Source organism: Gigantopelta aegis, chromosome 15 (assembly GCF_016097555.1).
Source record: "Gigantopelta aegis isolate Gae_Host chromosome 15, Gae_host_genome, whole genome shotgun sequence".
Taxonomy (NCBI): Eukaryota; Metazoa; Mollusca; class Gastropoda; order Neomphalida; family Peltospiridae; genus Gigantopelta; species Gigantopelta aegis.
In genome coordinates, this window is record NC_054713.1 from 28,240,654 (window position 1) to 28,260,372 (window position 19,719).

Below are 19,719 nucleotides of genomic sequence, written 5' to 3' on the forward strand. Positions count from 1 at the left end.
TGGGTATACTTTTTCTATCCCACATTACCACATATGATGGGAGTCCTTTTTTCCCCCATCCGTTTGATAATTAAACCATTATTTTACTCCAACAAACAAAGATGGCTGAAAAAGTAACTTCTTTATTTGACCGTTTTATTATAAATAAACTACACTATCATATTTGCCTGGTCTGTTTCATGTTAATGAAAGTAGTTCACATAAATGTCCGGCTTCTAATTTTAAATAAAATTTAACTCTTACAATTTAAATATAATTTAACACTACAAATTAACAAGACAGCTTTTATAATGAAGCTTTTAATAACAAAATATAAAACTATCAAACTCGATGTAATACTACCCATGTTAAATGCAATAACATCATTTAGCCTATACAAGACAGATTTATTCTGTAATTAGCTGATGTCATGGAATGGGTCTGTCTTGCTTAGCTAAGGATGGGAGTAATGTATGTTTTCAATGGCTATTATAAGATTAACATTTATTAGTAATAATACATATCTGGGAATGACACATCTAAGAGTACCAGTTAAGTGTTTTGGGAGACAGGTGATAACAGCTGTCATTGCATTTATTTACTTGTCTTTCTTTCTTTTTTTCTTAAAAATTTAATAGTGCTATGGTCCATGATCATATGCTTTTCTAGTTCACATGCAATGCATAATGATAATGCATGTCAGTAGAATGATCTTTTCTGTCTGGTCATCCACCTGCTGAGGTATGCAGTCAGCCAGATATCTAATTGCCACAACATTTGATTAACGTTTGGTGCTAATTTTCTTAACTTTGAATACTTTCACATTCCACATTCCCAAAAACTTTGTTAAGATTTTCTTGTAAATTTTCTTTTTACCCCATGATTCTTTTCAAGTTTGTTTTTTTGTCTTCGTGTTCAGGGAGTAAACCACTTACACTCATTAACCTGGCCCAAATATATATTTATAAATTTTTGTTGTTGTGAATTTGTTGGATTTTAACAGGTCAAAGGCCGTGGTATGTGCTTTCTTGTAGGTGGGAAAGTGCATATAAAAGATCCCTTGCTAAATTAAGAAAAATGTAATGGGTTTCCTCTGTTGATTACGAGTCAGAATTACCAAATGTTTGACAACGATGTTTGAATAGTCGACGATTAATTAATCTATGTGCTTTCATGGTGTCGTTAAACAAAACAAATTTTAACTGTCTGGAATTTTATTTTCTCAAAAGCTCAGGGTTTTTTTTTTTTTCAGATCACTTTTTCTTGAATCATTTACTGAATTGGCTTCGTATTTGATGTTAGTTTTCTCAGATTGGTACAATGTAGACTTTTCTAGCTGTAAGGCATTAAGCCTGAAGATTAATTGTTTTTTTAAAGTTTCAAAACATCATCCAGTCTTGTGAATAGATATACATTAATTTCCTATTTGTTATCAGTCTTTAAAAAGCACCAGCCTACGGCATGTAGCCAGGATTTTATATTGGGGGAGCACCCACATTGGGAGGAGGAGAGCATGCACACTGTCAGTTAATCATGTTATAGGATGACAGAAAGATATAATAAATTAATACAGTAGAATCTCATTGGCTCAAATACTGTCAGTGCATCAAAGTCTGTTCGACCCATCAGGTAGTTCGAACCATGCATTCGGCCGTTGTCAGGAGCTTCTGTAACACAAACACCAATCGGAACACCTCGCATATTTCCGTAAAACTGGCTTGGGCGAGATGGTCTGATTGACTCATGAGTAACGAAGTTGCCGTCAATATTTGTAACTATTATTTATAACCGTTAAATAAACAAATAACAAACACACTGGTAGTTTGTATTTATAAATATTTATTAATTTAAAAAATCTTTCTTTATTATGCTGTTGTAGAATCTTTTGCGACATATTGACAACGTTGAGAAAAAATGAAAGTGCATGAAGCACAGGCCGAGGCCCTTTACCTGTTATTGTTGCAGTCACTACATCACATTGATCTCTCCTGTATTTCAAGTTAAACACAAAATATGCCAACGCTCATGCGTAGAGTAGCAATTAAAATGATTAAAGTAAACCAGTGAGGCCTGCCTAGGCTCACCAATTGATTGGTGTTACATTCAGCTAACGATTATTGTAGTACAATTGTCTGTACTAGAAAGATAATTACCGATAGGTGCTAAATAAACAACTAATAAGCCAGCATATGATCTAGGATTAATTCATTCCACTTCCGAATTTATAATAACTTACTTTGTGACCGACGTGAAAGGGTTGATGAAAAATTTGGACATAAATAATTTTTGGTATTTCTTCGGATAGACTTAGTCATTCGAGCTAAATAAGTTTAATTTTACAGTTCGGACCAATAAACTGGTTCGAGAGAAAACTTCTGTTCGACCCCGGGGGTATTCGATCAATCGGCACCAAAATAAAGGGGTTTAATAGAGAGAAAAATCGGGACATTGTTCTTGGTTCTAGAATACCGGTAGGTTCGACCGTTGGGCATTCGAGCCAATGAGATTCTACTGTATATGATGGGGGAAAGAGGTGTGATGGTCCTCATCTAGCTATTCCAGTATTAAAAATGATATCTTTATTGCATTAGTAAGATCATCGCATATGATGGAGTCTTTTTCTTCCATTCATTCAATAAATGAACAATTATTTTACACGAACGAACAAAGATGGCAAACCCACACATATACATAAACATATTTGTTTTAATGTAAAAAAAAATATAGAACTACCTACTTAACATTGCCCATGTTCGTGTACATATATACATGTGTATACATATTATTTATCGTTTCCATTTTAAAAGTAGTGCATGTAGACATTAAGCATTGCTATTAGTACTATAGTGTTTGTGACCATTTTCATTTTGTTTAAATTATTCTTTTCTTTTTTTTATATTTCACTTCTGATTTAAAACAGAATTCTCACCCTGCTTGATTATTATTATTTTTAAAGTGATTTTTAGATATACATGTAAACAATTTATTTATTTATTTATTTCAACTTATTTTCGTGCTTATATTGCAACTAAGGTTCAAGCACGCTGTTCTGGGTACACACCACAGCTATCTGGGCTGTCTGTCCAGGACATTGGGTTAGTGGTTAATGTGAGAGAGAGAGAGTGGTTAATGTGAGAGAGAGAGAGAGAGAGAGAGAGAGAGAGAGAGAGAGAGAGAGAGAGAGAGAGAGAGAGAGAGAGAGACAGACAGACAGACAGACAGACAGACAGACAGACAGACAGACAGACAGACAGACAGACAGAGGGAGGGAGAGAGATACAGAGAGAGAAAGAGGGAGGGGAGGAGAGAGAGTGAGAGAAAGAGAGACAGAGGAGAGAGACAGAGGAGAGAGAGAGAGAGAGAGAGAGAGAGTGTACACATGTACACTACATGAATATCACTCAATAAAGGGGGGGAAATATTCTGTTTGTTTGTGGTGGTACAAGTATTTGATAAAATGATTTATGCAGCCAATTTGTTATAATTAACTGTGCATCCACAAAGAAACCAAAACTGTTTAAAAGTTAAACAATAAATACATGATCTCGTCAGGCATGAACATGCATGCAAAATTACTTTTTTTTTCTTCTGAACATGCATGCAAGATATTCTGTTTGTCCTTTTTTTAATTTACTAGTACTTGAAGCTGCTTTAGAATTAGACTTTTTATTTTATTTATTTCATTTTATTTTTGTTTTCTCTATCTTTTTGCATTATTTGATTCTAACATTATTTTATTTTTTGTACTTCCATTTATCTAGGCCATCTTGTTTTTATACTTTATATTGTCCCATCCGGATCACTTATTTTTTTAATATTTGATTACGTCTCCTCTAATTTCACAGGTGGAATTTTTAAAAATAATTTTGCAGGTACTTTTATGTTGCAGTTCATGATTTTTATTGATTCAAAAATATATAGAAATATTTAAACTGCTATTCATTTATTGTTTTATGGATACATAAAACCACATTCTATTATGTTCAGGTATTCCATTTGCAAAAAAGCACATATTATTTTATTGTGATAAGAACCGTCTTCCCTTTAGCAAGGGGCGGGATGTAGCCCAGTGGTAAAGCTCTCGCTTGATGTGCGGTCAGTCTGGGATCGATTCCCTTCAGTGGGCCCATTGGGCTATTTCTTGTTCCATCAGTGCACCACGACTGGCATATCAAAGGCTGTGGTATGTACTACCCTGTCTGTGGGATGGTGCATATAAAAGATCCCTTGCTGCTAATCGAAAAGAGTAGCCCATGAAGTGGCGACAGCGGGTTTCTTCTCTCAATATCTATGTGGTCCTTAACCATATGTCTGAGGCCATATAACTAAATAAAATGTGTTCAGTGTGTCGTTAAATAAAAGATTTCCTTCCCTTTAGCCATTGCATATAGCCTATTTTGTTCCCTAGCCAAATACCGGCCTCGGTGGCGTCGTGGCAGGCCATCGGTCTACAGGCTGGTAGGTACTGGGTTCGGATCCCAGTCGAGGCATGGGATTTTTAATTCAGATACCGACTCCAAACCCTGAGTGAGTGCTCCGCAAGGCTCAGTGGGTAGGTGTAAACCACTTGCACTGACCAGTGATCCATAACTGGTTCAACAAAGGCCATGGTTTGTGCTATCCTGCCTGTGGGAAGCGCAAATAAAAGATCCCTTTCGTAAGATGCCTGTCGTAAAAGAGTAGCCTATGTGGCGACAGCGGGTTTCCTCTCCAAATCTGTGTGGTCCTTAACCATATGTCTGACGCCATATAACCGTAAATAAAATGTGTCGAGTGCGTCGTTAAATAAAACATTTCTTTCTTTCTTTCTTTCTCAAGCCAGTTGTAGTCACAGATGCGGGTACGGTTCAGTCAATGCTCTTGACATATCCTGTATGTCAAAACAGTTTGTAATCACGTTAACTTATCAGACTTGTCAATGTTGAACTGGTGTTGGTGGTGCAGTGGTTAAGCCATCAGACTACAGGCTGGTAGGTACAGGGTTCGCAGCCCAGTACCGGCTCCAACCCAGAGTTAGTTCTTAAGGGCTCAATGGGTAGGTGTAAGACCACTACGCCCTCTTTTCTCTCACTAACCACTTACAACTAACAACTAACCCACTATCCTGGTCAGACAGCCCAGATAGCTGATGTGTGTGTGCCCAGGACAGCGTGCTTGAACCTTAATTGGATATTAGCACGAAAATAAGTTGAAATGAAATGTCAGTGGGTAATTAATTTGTGTGATTAATTTTGATTACTAATTAGTATTCATGGATCCTCTGGTAGTTTCTAAAAATGGAATACAGTTTAATGTCTGTTGCAGAAATAGCACGTTTGATGTAAGTGACATTTTCAAATTGAAATGCAGTGATGGACGTCTTTATTTCCCAATCCACCCACTGCTTCGTGATTGGTATAGCAATCATCGTAACATGTTTTATTGTGTTTTGCTGTTACTTGAAATGTTAACTTTAGTTTGTTTGGTTTAAGGTTTAACGACACTACTAGAGCACATTGATTAATTAATTTGGAATTTCTTGCATATAGTTTTCAGAGGCTTTTTCTATTAGCAGCAAGGGATCTTTTTTTTCTTCTCACTTTTTCAGACATGACAGCACATACCATGGCATAAAAAAAAAAAAATCAGAGAATGGGTCCGCCAAGGAAGGAAGGAAGGAAATGTTTTATTTAACGACGCACTCAACACATTTTACTTACGGTTATATGACGTCGGACATATGGTTAAGGACCACACAGATACTGAGAGAGGAAACCCGCTGTCGCCACTGCATGGGCTACTCTTTTTGATTAGCAGCAAGAGATCTTTTATATGCACCATCCCACAGACAGGATAACACATACCACGACCTTTGATATACCATTCGTGGTGCACTGGCTGGAGCGAGAAATAGCGCAATGGGCCCACCGATGGGGATTGATCCCAGACCGACCACACATCAGTCGAGCGCTGTACCACTGGACTACGTTTCTGTGTATGATTTATAACACTGGATGTATAAATACTGTGCGCATAATAATTGTGGGTACCACAACATTTTAGTGTTAAATAAGGCTTATATAACTGTTTAGTCTTTGCCCCATATATAGGATTAATGCTAGCTTCAATACATGCTATTTTAAAAGTGTTTATGGTTTTAGATGCCACCCTTTTCAAATGTTTGTTTATTCATTTGCAGATAATCCAAACAGTACTGACGCTACGGAAATTCAGGTCCGAATAAAACGACTACGAGAAAAACTTATACAGATAAAACGCAAAAGGTAAATGTTTATAATTTAGATTACATGTGAATATACCAGCATCTTACCATTTCTTCTGTTTTCTTCTTTAAATTTATTTATTTTTTCACCCTCTTTTAAAAATATAATTTCTTTTTTTTTCTTCTTTAAATTTTTTTTTTTTCTTTTTTTTTTTCACCTTCTTTTAAAAATATCATTTCTTATTTTCTTTCCTTAAAATTTTCTTTTTCTTTTAAATTAATAATAATACAGTATATAATTATGTACTGCTAAAATGGTGGTTTATAATATTACTAATACTGGTAAGATATTTGAAAAAGGATTTACATGTACATGTGGCACTGTTTTCTTATTATTCTAATTTTTAACAACATTTCTAAAAATCTGAAACTGGTTTTGGTATTTTGGTCTCTTTTAACTTATTAGGAATTTTACAAAAACTACGTATGTATGAAAAAATTGATTGAGCTTTATTAAGTATTATAGCGAAGTGTAAGTTTGAACACATTTATATAATTAAATATGATTTAATTTCTAATTCTTTATTTCTGTAACTTACATTTGGTTAATTTTTTTTTTTAATTTATGTAGAGTAGGCGAATATTTATGTATTGTTGGCAAAGGTTATAAGTACATAACATAAAACATATATAACATAAGACACATTGTCTTCCAGAAATGTCATTTTAGCATTTAAATATATAAACATTTTACAAAAAAATGACGGAAATTTTGGCTGTACCAAAAAAAATGAAATGTGAGTTTGTGGGAGAAAATATTTCTCTAAATATTTTAGTATTAATTATATGAATTAAAGAGATTATTTCAATTCTATTACGCTCAATGATTTAATTAGGTGTTTTAGTGCGAGGCTAGTATGATTGTTAAATACTCCATTCTGTGATAGTTCAGTGCTTTTTTGAATAGGGCGGTTGTTAAAGATTCAGGGCCCCGTTCCACAAAGCGATCTTAGCGCTAAGATCACCTTAAGTGCATATGTCAGCTGCGCAGTTACGGTGATCTTAGGGCTAAGATCACTTCGTGGAACGCGGCCCTGGTCCTTTCCATGTTGTATGTTTCGATGATACGGTGGTTTCAGAATGTTAGGATGGTTATTAAACATTCTCAGTTTTCTATAATCAGTGCATGATGCTTTAATTGTTGACTGGAGCTGCGGTAGGTTTTAAAACGTTGCATACATCTCCGAGCTGTGATATCTGTCAATTCATTTCTCTTTACTGCTGAATCGCTTTGAAGTGTTGGGCTTGTCACTTTGTGTAATGTTTCACCGATTTGATGGTTTCAGAGAGGCTTGGGATGAGGATATTTTAGTAAAACAAAATGGATGTGTACCATGTCGACAGGTGATCAACCCTTAGGTGTGTTTAGCACATTGAGAATGAGCATGACTTTTTCCATTGCTTTTTTTTTTCTTTTTCTTTTTCTCAGAGTAGCCAGAATTTGCATGTTAGGCTACTTTGTATTTTTATAGGCTTTTTCAGAGTTTTGTTACATTTTCCATTTTTCCATGTTTTGTTACATGTTCCAGGACTTTTTGCTAAAAGGTGATGGTTATCACTGTTCTGGCACTAAAAAACATCAGTGGCGTAGGAAGGTGCCAAAAAATGTGATATGGGGGGGGGGGGGGGCACACTTTTATATTTACACACTTTTACACTATTATAAAGCAGATATAAAGCAAAATATTTGAAAAGTGGTGGGGGGGGGGGGGGGGCACATGCCTCCTTGCCCACTCCATGTTTCCTACGCCAGTGACAATGTTTGGTTCCCGATTTTAAATGTTGTTTTAACTGCACTAGAATCAACTGTTTTGTTTTACTTTCTGTTTTGTTTTACTTTCTTCCAGGTAGAACTTTATTACATTCTCAACTGCGATTAGTGACCATTAGTATTTAAATCCTCGATGCAGTTGTGTCACCAAATTACAGGACATTGTGGGCCGAATTTACGAAGCCTGTTTCTCTTAAAGGGACATTCCTGAGTTTGCTGCATTGTAAGATGTTTCCGACTAATAAAATATTTTTACTATTAATCTTACATATTAAATATATTTTCTTTTATAGAATATCAGTGTCTGTATATTCAGTGTGTTTCTGGTCATCTCAATATTTGTAAGAAGCCCAATCTGGATTTTGTCTTCAAATAATTTCGTACGTACGAAAAAATATATTTTAGGAACTAAAATGAAATTTAACCTAGTACAAATATTAGAATGATCAGAAACACATTTAGTATATAGCCACTAATATTTTATGCAGAAAAATATATTTGGTATGTAATTACAATCGTTAAAAAGTCTCTGTTAGTCGATAACATCTTAAAAATTGCTGCCAACTCAGGAATGTCCCTGTGTGTACTGTCAAACCTCTCAGAACCAGACCCTCTGTAAACTGGAATTCCCTCAAAACCAGACCCTCTGTAAACCGGAATTCCCTCAAAACCGGCAAGTTTTTGCGGCCCCTTTTTAATTATCTGTACAGAAGAGAACCTCTATGAACCGGATACCTCTTAAAAGCAGACTTTTTACTTGGTCCAGAGCGTGTCCGGTTTAGAGGAGTTTGACTAGTTAAACATGTGTAAGTTATAAAGAGGCTTTGAAAATTTGGCGCTCTTATGTTCTGTGATAGTTACCGGTATCTAAATAGTTTTATATGATATATACATTTTTGGTTCAACATACAGATCAGATGTTCAACAATTCAAAACACACTGACTCAGCCAGTTTGAGATATTTGATATCTATGTTTTTGTTCAACAATTCAAAACAGACTGACTCAGCCAGTTTGAGTTATTTGATATCTATGTTTTTGTTCAACAATTCAAAACAGACTGACTCAGCCAGTTTGAGTTATTTGATATCTTATGTTTTTACAATTATATTATCATACTATGAAGTCTTAATTAACAAAAATATTTTTCTCAGGACTGAATCAGGTTTTATATTATGATGAATTATATAATTATATTCACTATATATTGTAAGACTAAATGTATTATGAAGTACGTCGTATACATACATGTAATATGTGTATCTCAACTGAATCATTATCAGGTATTAATTTGTATTTATTTATATATTTGAGCCATCACAAAGACCTACAACTTAGCGTGACATCAAAAACCAAAGAATTTTGTGTGGCTCAAAAGTTTTAAGTAATTATTTACTTTGATATTGAAAAAGTGACCTCATTGATGCTGTATTTTTACAAGATATTATTAAGATACAGCCATAATAGTTGAGATTTAGTTTTTCATGGTTATTACCTGTTATTTGAAAAAACAAATACGTACATATTAGTTTTGTTAACTTGTAGCTTTTCCCATGCGATGGCTCATTTACTGATTTGTAGTTTTCAGTGTTTTGGGTAGAGTTTTTAGGGGTAGAGGTGGCAGTGGTGTTTTTATGATTCAGAATGTCTCGAGTCCAGACGCGTGTGTAGGAACTTTAGCAAGGCGTGGGGGAGGTACTAGACTGGCAAGTAAAGTTTATACGTGGCTCCAGACATGCTTCCTTGAAAAATGCAACGAAAAAAAGAGAAGAAAAATGTGTTTAAGCAGGGGAGGGTTTCGACCCCGGAAACCCACGCGCCTGGAGATTGAGTGTGATATTAACTGGCTGTGTTGCTAATTTTTCAGTTGTTTTGTTGGGGATGAAAAAGCTCAATTTGTATACATTGTGCCATCTCTTAAACTGTAGATGTACTTGTAGATGCAGATGTAGTTTGAAAATAATGTCATAAACTTTGGAGGGAACGGCAGGGCTTGAACTTAACAATAGCACCGACAGCAATTGCCGTAGGTATAGAGCATCACCGAGAGCACTATTGTGCCATCGATAAAGCTCCTCAACAATGGCAAAATGTATACACCAGGGGCCTAATTCACGAAACTCTCGCAACTTTGTGATCTCATAGTGCAGTGCTAAAAAACTGACAAAGAGGATGCTTTGTTGTCTAACAGAGCCTAAGAGATCTTTGTGAATAAAGCCCCTGGTCTACATTATCTGCCAATATTTAACATTTGAAATATGTCTACATACAATAAAATAACCTTTCATTCATGTTTATTTGCTGCAAAAGTCACTTTAAAAAAATGTCCATAGGCAGGCTCAAAATTGACACCTTTTCACCAATGGCAGGTTTTTTTTAAATTGGCATGGGAGACAAATTCTTAAGTTCGAGCCCTGAGACGGGCCGTATAGTGTGGAAGGCATGCATGTTGCTTAGAATGTTGGCTTTGTGTTTTACTGCTAATACACTAATCGGCTTAACATTAAAACTATTGTTATTAGGTCATCTTATTCTTTCTTCTAACAGTTCATTTTAATACAGTGATTGTTCTGTGTTTGTGGCATATAAAATGGCTTTCAAAAAGCAGATTATTTTTAGTAATAAACAGAAAGTAATTTGAAAGAGAACTCATCTAATTTTTAGTTTAAATTTTGTTTTACAAAACATGTTATAATTGTAGTCATACATGTTTGTGCACAAGTAGTCTGTCACAAAGATTTTAATTTCTAATATATTTTCTGCATAATAGTTTCTTTCAAATCAGTATTGGTAACTAGTACATTAAAGGGACATTCCTGAGTTTGCTGCATTGTAAGATGTTTCCAACTAATAAAATATTTCTACGATTAAACTTACATATTAAATATATTTTCTTGTTTAGAATATCAGTATCTGTATATTCAATGTGTTTCTGATTGTCTTAATATTTGTCAGAAACCCAAACTGGATTTTGTCTTCAAATAATTTCGTACATACTAAAAAACAATATGTTAGGAAATAAAATGAAATTCAACTTACATTGTAGTACAAATATTAGAATGATCAAAAATATGTTTAATATACAGCCACTAATATTTTATGCAGACAAATATAGTTGATATGTAATTACAATCGTTAAAAAGTCTCTGTTAGACGATAACATCTTAAAAATTGCAGCAAACTCAGGAATGTCCCTTTAATACATGGTTTCTAATAGGGTCTCCATGAGTACTCAAGTACTCGGGTCGAGTCCCAACAAGACACGATTCCGTTCAAAGGACTTGAGTACCTGTGCAAGGAAGAGCACTCTCAGTTAATTATAATTTTTAACATCATTTTGGCATATGCTTGCCTCTGGTTACGTTATAGGGTTATGAGACATATCGGGGGAAAAAAAGTTGAATTTGTGGAATGCAATACAATGGCATGATTTGACAGTGATGTTCAGCGCTGGAATTAAGATCCATACTGCTATTTTACTTTATTCCTTTGTCTCATCATTACCTAATGTAAGTATCGAGTACTCGGGTCCGGGTTGAGTTTGACCCTCAAGTACTTGAGTCCAATATTTTGGACTCGTGGAGGCCCTAGTTCATAGATACTGTTTTTACTTTATGTCTGGTGGTTTTCCTGTTAAGTGTGTTTGGAGATTTTGGTTTGAACTAATGTAATTGAGATGTGGATCTGGTTAATTGTTTGGCTTGGTTCTGATGACTGCATGCTTAGCAACATTCTGGAAACAGGCATCTGGGAATTGAAAGTGTGCATAAAAAGTTCAGGTTATGTTCCAAAATTTTTACGTAACACATATTCTACAGTAAAAACACTCTAAACCGGACTCACGCAGGACCAAGAAAAATGTCCGGTTTTAAGAGGTATCTGGTTGAGGTTCAGTACTGGGACTTATAATTCATTAAACTCTCGCAACTTTGCGATCTCGCAGTGCAATGCTAAAAGACTTGCAAAGAGGATGCTTTCTTGTCTTGCAGAGCCTAAGAGACCTTTGTGAATTAGGCCCCTCATTATTAAAAAAAGGACAGTGAAAAATGTCCAGATTTGAGGGAATTTCGGTTTAGAGAGGGTTTGAGTTTGAGAGGTTTCACTGTATTTTGTGTAATATTAGGACCATGTGAAGGGTATCCTAAATTTAAATTACAAATGCCGGGCTTTAGATCTCACTAATTGTGGTACAACAGGCTTTTTGTCTGTTCTGAGCATTCCAAGATCTTTTTTTTTGTGGTAATGTTATTCAAATACACCTGCGAAGTCACAGTATTGTCTCAACGCTCCATTATTTTTCAGTAATAAGGTGATGAAACCCACCAAAATCATTGGTGTTAAACTCCATACTAACATATGTTCACATAAAATTATTATTTTGTGGTGTATTTTAAGTAGGGGAATATCCTCGTATCTCTCCACTCCTGAAGAATAATGGCACCTGGCCTTAGCGGACCTCGTTTCCATTATTTTTCAGGAATGGAGAGTTACTCGGACGTTCCTCCATACATAATAGCTGGTAAAGTTATTTTAATCTAATTATAGCTTAAAGGCATACTGTCATGGATTTAAGGACCTTATTTCTCTAAAAATGGATAATAAATAAAAATTACATTAATTGTTGGAAACCAAATCTAGCTATCGCATCAGGCCTCAGATTACAGTTATCTTCCCATTTGGTTGTCCAAAATCCGGAAGTTTCACTGCGCAAGTAGTCTGCTGTTTGACTGTGATTATTTCATGGCAGACAGCTATGAAGTGGCAACTGTTTGACTGAAGTGACAGGGGATAGCATGTAGTTTGTAAACATGTGTAACTTGTTGACATTGAAGACTTGTTTGTGGTAATTCCGGCCCATGCAAAAGTAGTGCTTTTTGTGTAAAATGGGTGTACTCCGGCCTGGTTTAGAGGGTGTGTCTGTTTAAACCAATATGCTGGGAGAAAGAGCTGGACAACAGGGGTTGTCCTTTTCAGGGTATGTGTCCCCCATGCAGGCAAAGGTACATACAAAACTTCACGGGCCTGCTGATATTAATAAAAATGTTATAGCCACTAAGGCTATATAGAAACATATAGCGAAATTAATTGTGGTCTGAGGCCATCACCTTAACTGAACCATGATGGAGTGAAATCCATGTCATCCCTCTCAGCAATTTTAGTTTTTGAATTATGGACCATTGCCATAATTCAATTATTTTTACAAAATGTCGTTAAAAAATGGAGTATGGTGGTTATGAAGATGGTTGAATAAAGTAAATTTAGGAACAAATCAAATATTTTTGTTCAGCTAATACTTTTTTTAGACCATTAAATAGGTCAGTGGTCTGTGACAATATGCCTTTAGCATTCCCTTGGTTATGATGTAAAATGTTTTGAGGTTAGCATGTTTGTACTCAATTTAGGCTTGCTTATTTTTAGCATACTTATATTGGGCACACTCTTTATCGCCCCAGCTTTGATGCAATCTAAAGCCCTGAAATGAAAATTGGGTTGTTTATATAATTAGACGTGTGCAAGTGCTAGGTGAATTAAAGAGTCATTGTCACAGTTTTTAAAAGGCCGTCATGTCAGTCACAATATGAGTTTATGTGTTGCTCCAACATATTTATATTCTAACAGACTTTTACATCTGAAAGGGTGGGGGGGGGGTGGGTGGGGACGTAACCTAGTGGTAAAGCGAATACTTGATACGTGGTCAGTTTGGGATCGATCCCTATTGGTGGGCCCAGTGCACCACGACTGGTATATCAAAGGCCATGGTATGTGCTATCCTGTCTGTGTGATGGTGTATATAAAACAAATCCCTTGCTACTAATGGAAACATGTAGTGGGTTTCCTCTCTTAATACTATAATGTTAAAATTACCAAATGTTTGACATCCAATTGCTGATGATTCATAAATCAATCTGCTCTAGTGGTGTCATTAAACAAAACAGAATTAACTTTAACTGATTCACCATGCATCGCCTACTGACTGATCAGTCCTATACAATATAACAAAATGTCTTTATTTTGTTTCTCAATCATAAGTAAGAGGATTCATCACAAGTATTTTTTAATGTGGAAGATATCAACTGAGTCTATGTTAATCGGTATTTGTCGAGGCTCTGCCGAAACAACTACCGATTAACTAGACAAGGTTCATATTTTACATATGAAAAAGCACGAGTATCCTATAGCACTTCTAAAATAAAATGTTAATTAAATTTTTAGTAAATCACAGTATTAAAGTCGCTGCTATCGGTAATACGATGTCATCATGATTAGCACAAAATAGTTTGACGTCATGCATTTAACTAAATCTTTGAAAATGTTACGCTCAGGTACACAGGTCTTCTTGGCTTGTAAGCAAATGATCCATCCACAGCAACACATTACCTAGAGACCTTGCAAATTTGCATACCATTATTAACTGGGTTAATACACTAAAATTATCACATGGTTTTATGACATGGATATCATGGGCAAGTTATAGGATAAAAAAGGTTATGCAAATCAAACAGGTTTTGTTATTTTTTATGTGTTGTGAGGGGGCCTGTTGTATGGTTTTGAAAATGCTGATAACTGTGAATTACTATCCCTAAAGCAAATAGATAAAAATGGTTTTAAAATATATTTGATTTTTTTTTTTTTTTTTTTTTTTCAGAATTGCCGTTAATGACAAGAGAAAGCGTGTTGAGACGGATGATGAGAAATTTGTTTGTGATGAAGAGTATTCATTACTGGAAGACCAGTGCAAACGTATAGACTTGGAACTCTCACAGCTTACCGATGCTCTGTCCAATGAGTTGAATTCTGGCATTCTGTCTAATGAGTCAAATTCTGGCACTCTGTCCAATGAGTCGAATTCAGGCACTCTGTCTAATGAGTTGAATTCTGGCATTCTGTCCAATGAGTCGAATTCAGAAGTTCTGTCCAATGAGTCTCATTTGGACGTAGTACACGAACAGTACACCGACTCATCTCAGCACTGTGTTCAGACTGATAATAAATCTTCCTAGTGCTGTTAAATAGCATTAAAAATTATCCCAACAGCTCTATTACTTTTATACTCACAGGGATCATTTTGTTCAGTATCTGGTCATGATTTGTTTTATTTCAGAGAATGCTACACAATTCTAGGCCTGTAGGAACTGGGGGTGGAGGAGTTGGGTGGGAGAGCACAGACCTTCAAAATGTCAAAATGTATGGGTTTTGTTGTTCCTACTCTATATAACAGTAAATAAAGATGAAAAATTCACTTGTGAAATTGAGTCCCCAGCCTTCCCCACCCCACCCCACCCCACCCCACCCCACTTCAGATATCATTCCTATGGGCCTGAATGATCAAATGTTATATATTAGTTGTTAAATGGATTAACAGCAAATGTCTGTAATCAAAATTTTGAAAACAAAATGCTTACTGACTAATAACTTATCTTTGTTTTGATTGGATACCGGTAAAACAATTGATGAACCTGATTGGGTGGTCATTCCAGTATTGATTTTATAATAATACCTATCCTGATGGCTGACTGGATACCAGCTTTGTTTTAATTTCATATCGAGAATGTTGATTGGTTAGCTACCAGTGTAAGGATTTATATAATTGATTTGACAAAAAGTCTATTGTCGAAAAAATAAATGTAAAAAAGATACACTGAACTCAACATATGGACAATTGGCTAAAGCACCAAATGTCCTGGAAAATCAATTAATTGGTCTTCAAATTGATTTAGGTACCTCTGAATAAACTTACTTTATCCAAGTATAAATATTGAATACATAAACATTAAATGGTATTAATTAATTACTACACAGAACACAGTGGATTGAATTTATAAAAGCCTGTATATGTCTTATACATACTTATATAACTACATACATTTACAATGCTTAAACACCTGCATTTGAGAAAAACAGACTTTCCTAAAACTGGCCCAGTTGATTTGTTTCTAAGGCATGATACATGTACCAGTTAAAATTCCACCAGCAGTGTTCATATAAAAACCATTAAGTTTACAACATTAAAAGTTGTAGAAACAAAATTTTATATATTTGTGTTTTTCAAATGTAAACAAAATGTTCAGCATAATGTTGCCTACATCAGTGATTTCATGCCAAAATGGTCATATGATGGTGTGCATGACCTGATGTGATATGACATGACAAGAAATTGAATTTGCTACTGTAAAGGAAAGTTGTTATATGCCACCACACCAACTTTCAGTTAGGAGATCAGCAGATATCATAAGAAAATCAGAATTTAGGTTTGAATTCAGTAATAGGACCACAGACAGGGTAGTACATACCACAGCCTTTGATATACCAGTCGTGGTGCACTGGCTGGAATGAGAAATAGCCCAGTGGGCCAACCGACGGGGTGATAGGACAAGGACAAGATTGTTTAACATGCACATTCAGAGCAAGCTGTTGTAGCACACGCCTCTCATGGGTGCAAGTGCCAGCCTCGGTCGGCTCCTCTGTCCAGGTTAGGAAAGATTCAGTAATACTAGGCAGACAGTTTTATACTCCCTTCTCTTCTATATAACCATTTAAAAGATTAATCTAAAATTATGAAACATTGTCAATCCCTACTGTTTTTCTTTTAGTAATATCGGGGAACATTTTATCCAGGGCCCCATTCCACAAAGCGATCTTAGCCCTAAGAGGGCCCAGAATGGTTTTTAAGATTGCTACACATTTCTTTAACATTTATTACTAGTTGCAAATCAATTTTCAAACTGATATCAAATGTTGCTAATCAAAATTTTGAACACAAAATGTTCCATAAATATATTACATGAAATAATACGGAAAACAATAGCTTTCTTTGTTGATGAATAAAAATGAGACATTGTTTTGAAAATGCCCATGACATTTTGTAACATCCGATATGATACCTGTTCATTCCTTAGAACCTGACGCTACATAATTGTCGAATAGCTCGCAGAGTTCTCAACTTTGGCTTAAGCGAAACAAAATAAATGTCTGGTCTCTGGTCACATTGATTTTGACCCTCACACGTTAACATTCCCCCCACTACAGTATGACATTGATTTTTGCCAGACTTTTCTTGCTATGACGTAAAACTGCATTTGGAGCCAAAATGTTATTGTGCATGAACTAGGATATGCAATCTGATTCATTTTCAATATGCCCCTTATTTTGGTATCAAATATACCCACCTTTTCTCTGCAATCCATGCTTTAACGAAAAAAACCCAAAACAACCAAAGCCGCATTGCTGCATCAAATCTGGAACTTTGATCTGACCAGAGACCAATTATTTAGTTTTTTTCTTACTCTGCTAACAGTTAAACATTTACATGTACTAGAATATGAAGGAATCTACTCCTAATACCAGTCAGGTACCATGCTTCTGGTGTTTTTTAATTTAAGATGGTGGCATCACTTAATACCTGACTTGTCAGCTGAGGAACACATTTTGCATTTGGTTTTTACTAATAAAGGTCTTCTGAATTGTTATTTTTTTGGTATGCATAAAATTACTGGTACATCTTGTATTTCATTAAAACGGAGCAGTTATACACAGTTTCTGGTACCAAATTGAAAAAGCCCTCCTGAAAAATTTAAAATTTTAAATCTGCATCTGGTTTATGTATCTTTAAGAATACAATTGCATAGATTATTGCCATGCTAGAAAAGCATTACCATGGTTACAACAGTCGGAGAATGCACACTTGCACACACGCACACACACACACGCATATATGAATGCATGCATGCAAGCGCGCACTCAAGCAGACACGCACACAACTATTTTTGTAAACATCGCCATTACAAAATGCTCTTGCTATGATCTATTTTGATGCCATTTTTAGTTATGTATGTACAGAAACAAGATAATCCGTGGCCCTGACACATTAAAAAATTTATTCATGTCATTGATTTGTTATAGAATAGATTTCAAAGAAATGAAATAAATTATTCATATTTCTTGATGTTTTTAGACATCCTTTTTGATTATTGCAAGGCATCAATATATTTATACAGATCATGTTTTTGTTTTTTTCAAATATACCATATATGTTTAACATATATGAGTTTATTTGATTGTGGACCAGTTAAAATACTTGACATTGTACAAAACAGATTGCAGTTTGGTATTTGTTTGCTAGCTTAAAAAAGAATCTGAAGAGATCAAAAGTTTGTTGTGATGTCGGCTATAGCCAACGTTGTATTGCTACCTAGACTATTAACACACACTTATACAAGATTATACAACAGGTCCAATTTTTAAAACATACCTCACCAGAGTTAATTGCTTCATCTTGCCATCATTAAATTTCATGAGAAGAGAAATGTGTGCTGACCACATTGGTTAAATGTAGTGATCTTTACAGTAGTTAAGCAAAGCTATCTATATTCTATTCTATTCATGTTCTGTATAAATAAGCTTTTCTCATTTTCTTTTTATTGCACTGCCCCATTTACTTTCTCTCCATGGAATTCCATCTCATTTCATCCCGATCTGGCAACTCCTATCTTTCAACTTTGTTTACTGTCCACCTCCACTTCCCAGTCCTTGTCTCTCCAACCATGACAGGTGCTTTTTCTTGTGGTTATCCATGCCACACACCTGCCATTTCCCATCAGCTTTAGCTGTAGGCCAAGTCTGACCACTTCAGAGAGTGTTCAGTGGTTACTTCTGGCATTGTAAAAAGACACTTGTAACCACCACATGTCCTATATACTCCCCTATTACCGGTAGTGGTTAGTTAGTGCCATGGGTCAGACCACTTGTAACCATCTACTACTTTCCCCTACTACCGGAGGTCGTTAGTACCATGGGTCAGACCACTTGTTACCACCTACTATACTTCCCTACTACCGGTGGTCGTTAGTTAGTGCCATGGGTCAGACCTCTTGTAACCACCTACTATACTCCCCTACTACCGGCGGTCGTTAGTTAGTGCCATGGGTCAGACCAGCTTTATTAGCGGCAGAGGACAAGGTGTATAAATAAACTTGCTGAAGTGCTGTAAAGATCTCACTGTGGTTTTGTTTGTTAAAACATGGACTTTTTGTTTGTTCATTATCAAAAAGCAGGACCAAACACTTTGAAGTGGAATTACTATAGCTTAGAGTTTGCCAAGACCTGTAAGAACTGCAGAACTAATTTTTCTTAATTTAGCTGATCCTGAATATAGGTTATGCATTTTGTGGTTTATATAATATATGGTTGTATCGTATTGCAGTGAGTGGGATGTGTTGCGTATACCTAGGGCACTGCAAGTGTCTGTGTTATAAATACTGGTATAAATGAATGTTTATTGTCGCATTATATACGTACATATACATGTATGTGAAATGAGTGATTATACAAAAAATCAAAAGTGTTTAATAAAATTAATTCTTTTTCGTTGTTTTTTTAAACGGTTGTAAATTTTATTTTTCTAATTTGAGTCCTGTTTTTGTTTAAATACAGATTTGTTTAATATATAAATTTAAATATTTAAATTAGTGATTTTATTGCCACCTTTGTATATTGACTAGTACATTGTTGAAAGACGTTTGTTTTGCACAATTGAAATAACTGCTTATCATGAATCCTTGATTATCTACCTATCAGATCCTAGTTAACTGAATTATCAAAATGGACACCATACAATCATGCAGGATGACAGTGTTTTTAAAACACTTGTTTATTTATGTTCATGTACTCCATGAAATACTAACTAAAGGACAAGATCATAATTTCACAAT

General features: G+C 35.3%; 1 protein-coding gene across 5 annotated transcripts in view; it reads left to right on the forward strand.

Moving 5' to 3' along the window:
• The window catches only part of LOC121390133, a 129,967-nt gene extending 110,593 nt beyond the window's left edge, over positions 1-19,374 (forward strand). For 3 of the 5 annotated variants that reach the window (XM_041521875.1, XM_041521873.1, XM_041521874.1), the window contains exons 14-15: positions 6,158-6,242; positions 14,658-19,374. In XM_041521875.1, coding sequence (XP_041377809.1) covers positions 6,158-6,242; positions 14,658-15,012 — 440 coding nt within the window. In that variant the 3' untranslated portion in view covers positions 15,013-19,374. Of the gene's footprint in view, positions 1-6,157; positions 6,243-7,527; positions 7,601-14,657 lie in introns of all 5 variants that reach the window. The other 2 variants (XM_041521877.1, XM_041521876.1) reach the window with 2 other exon arrangements.
• The last annotated feature ends 345 nt before the right edge of the window (positions 19,375-19,719 follow it).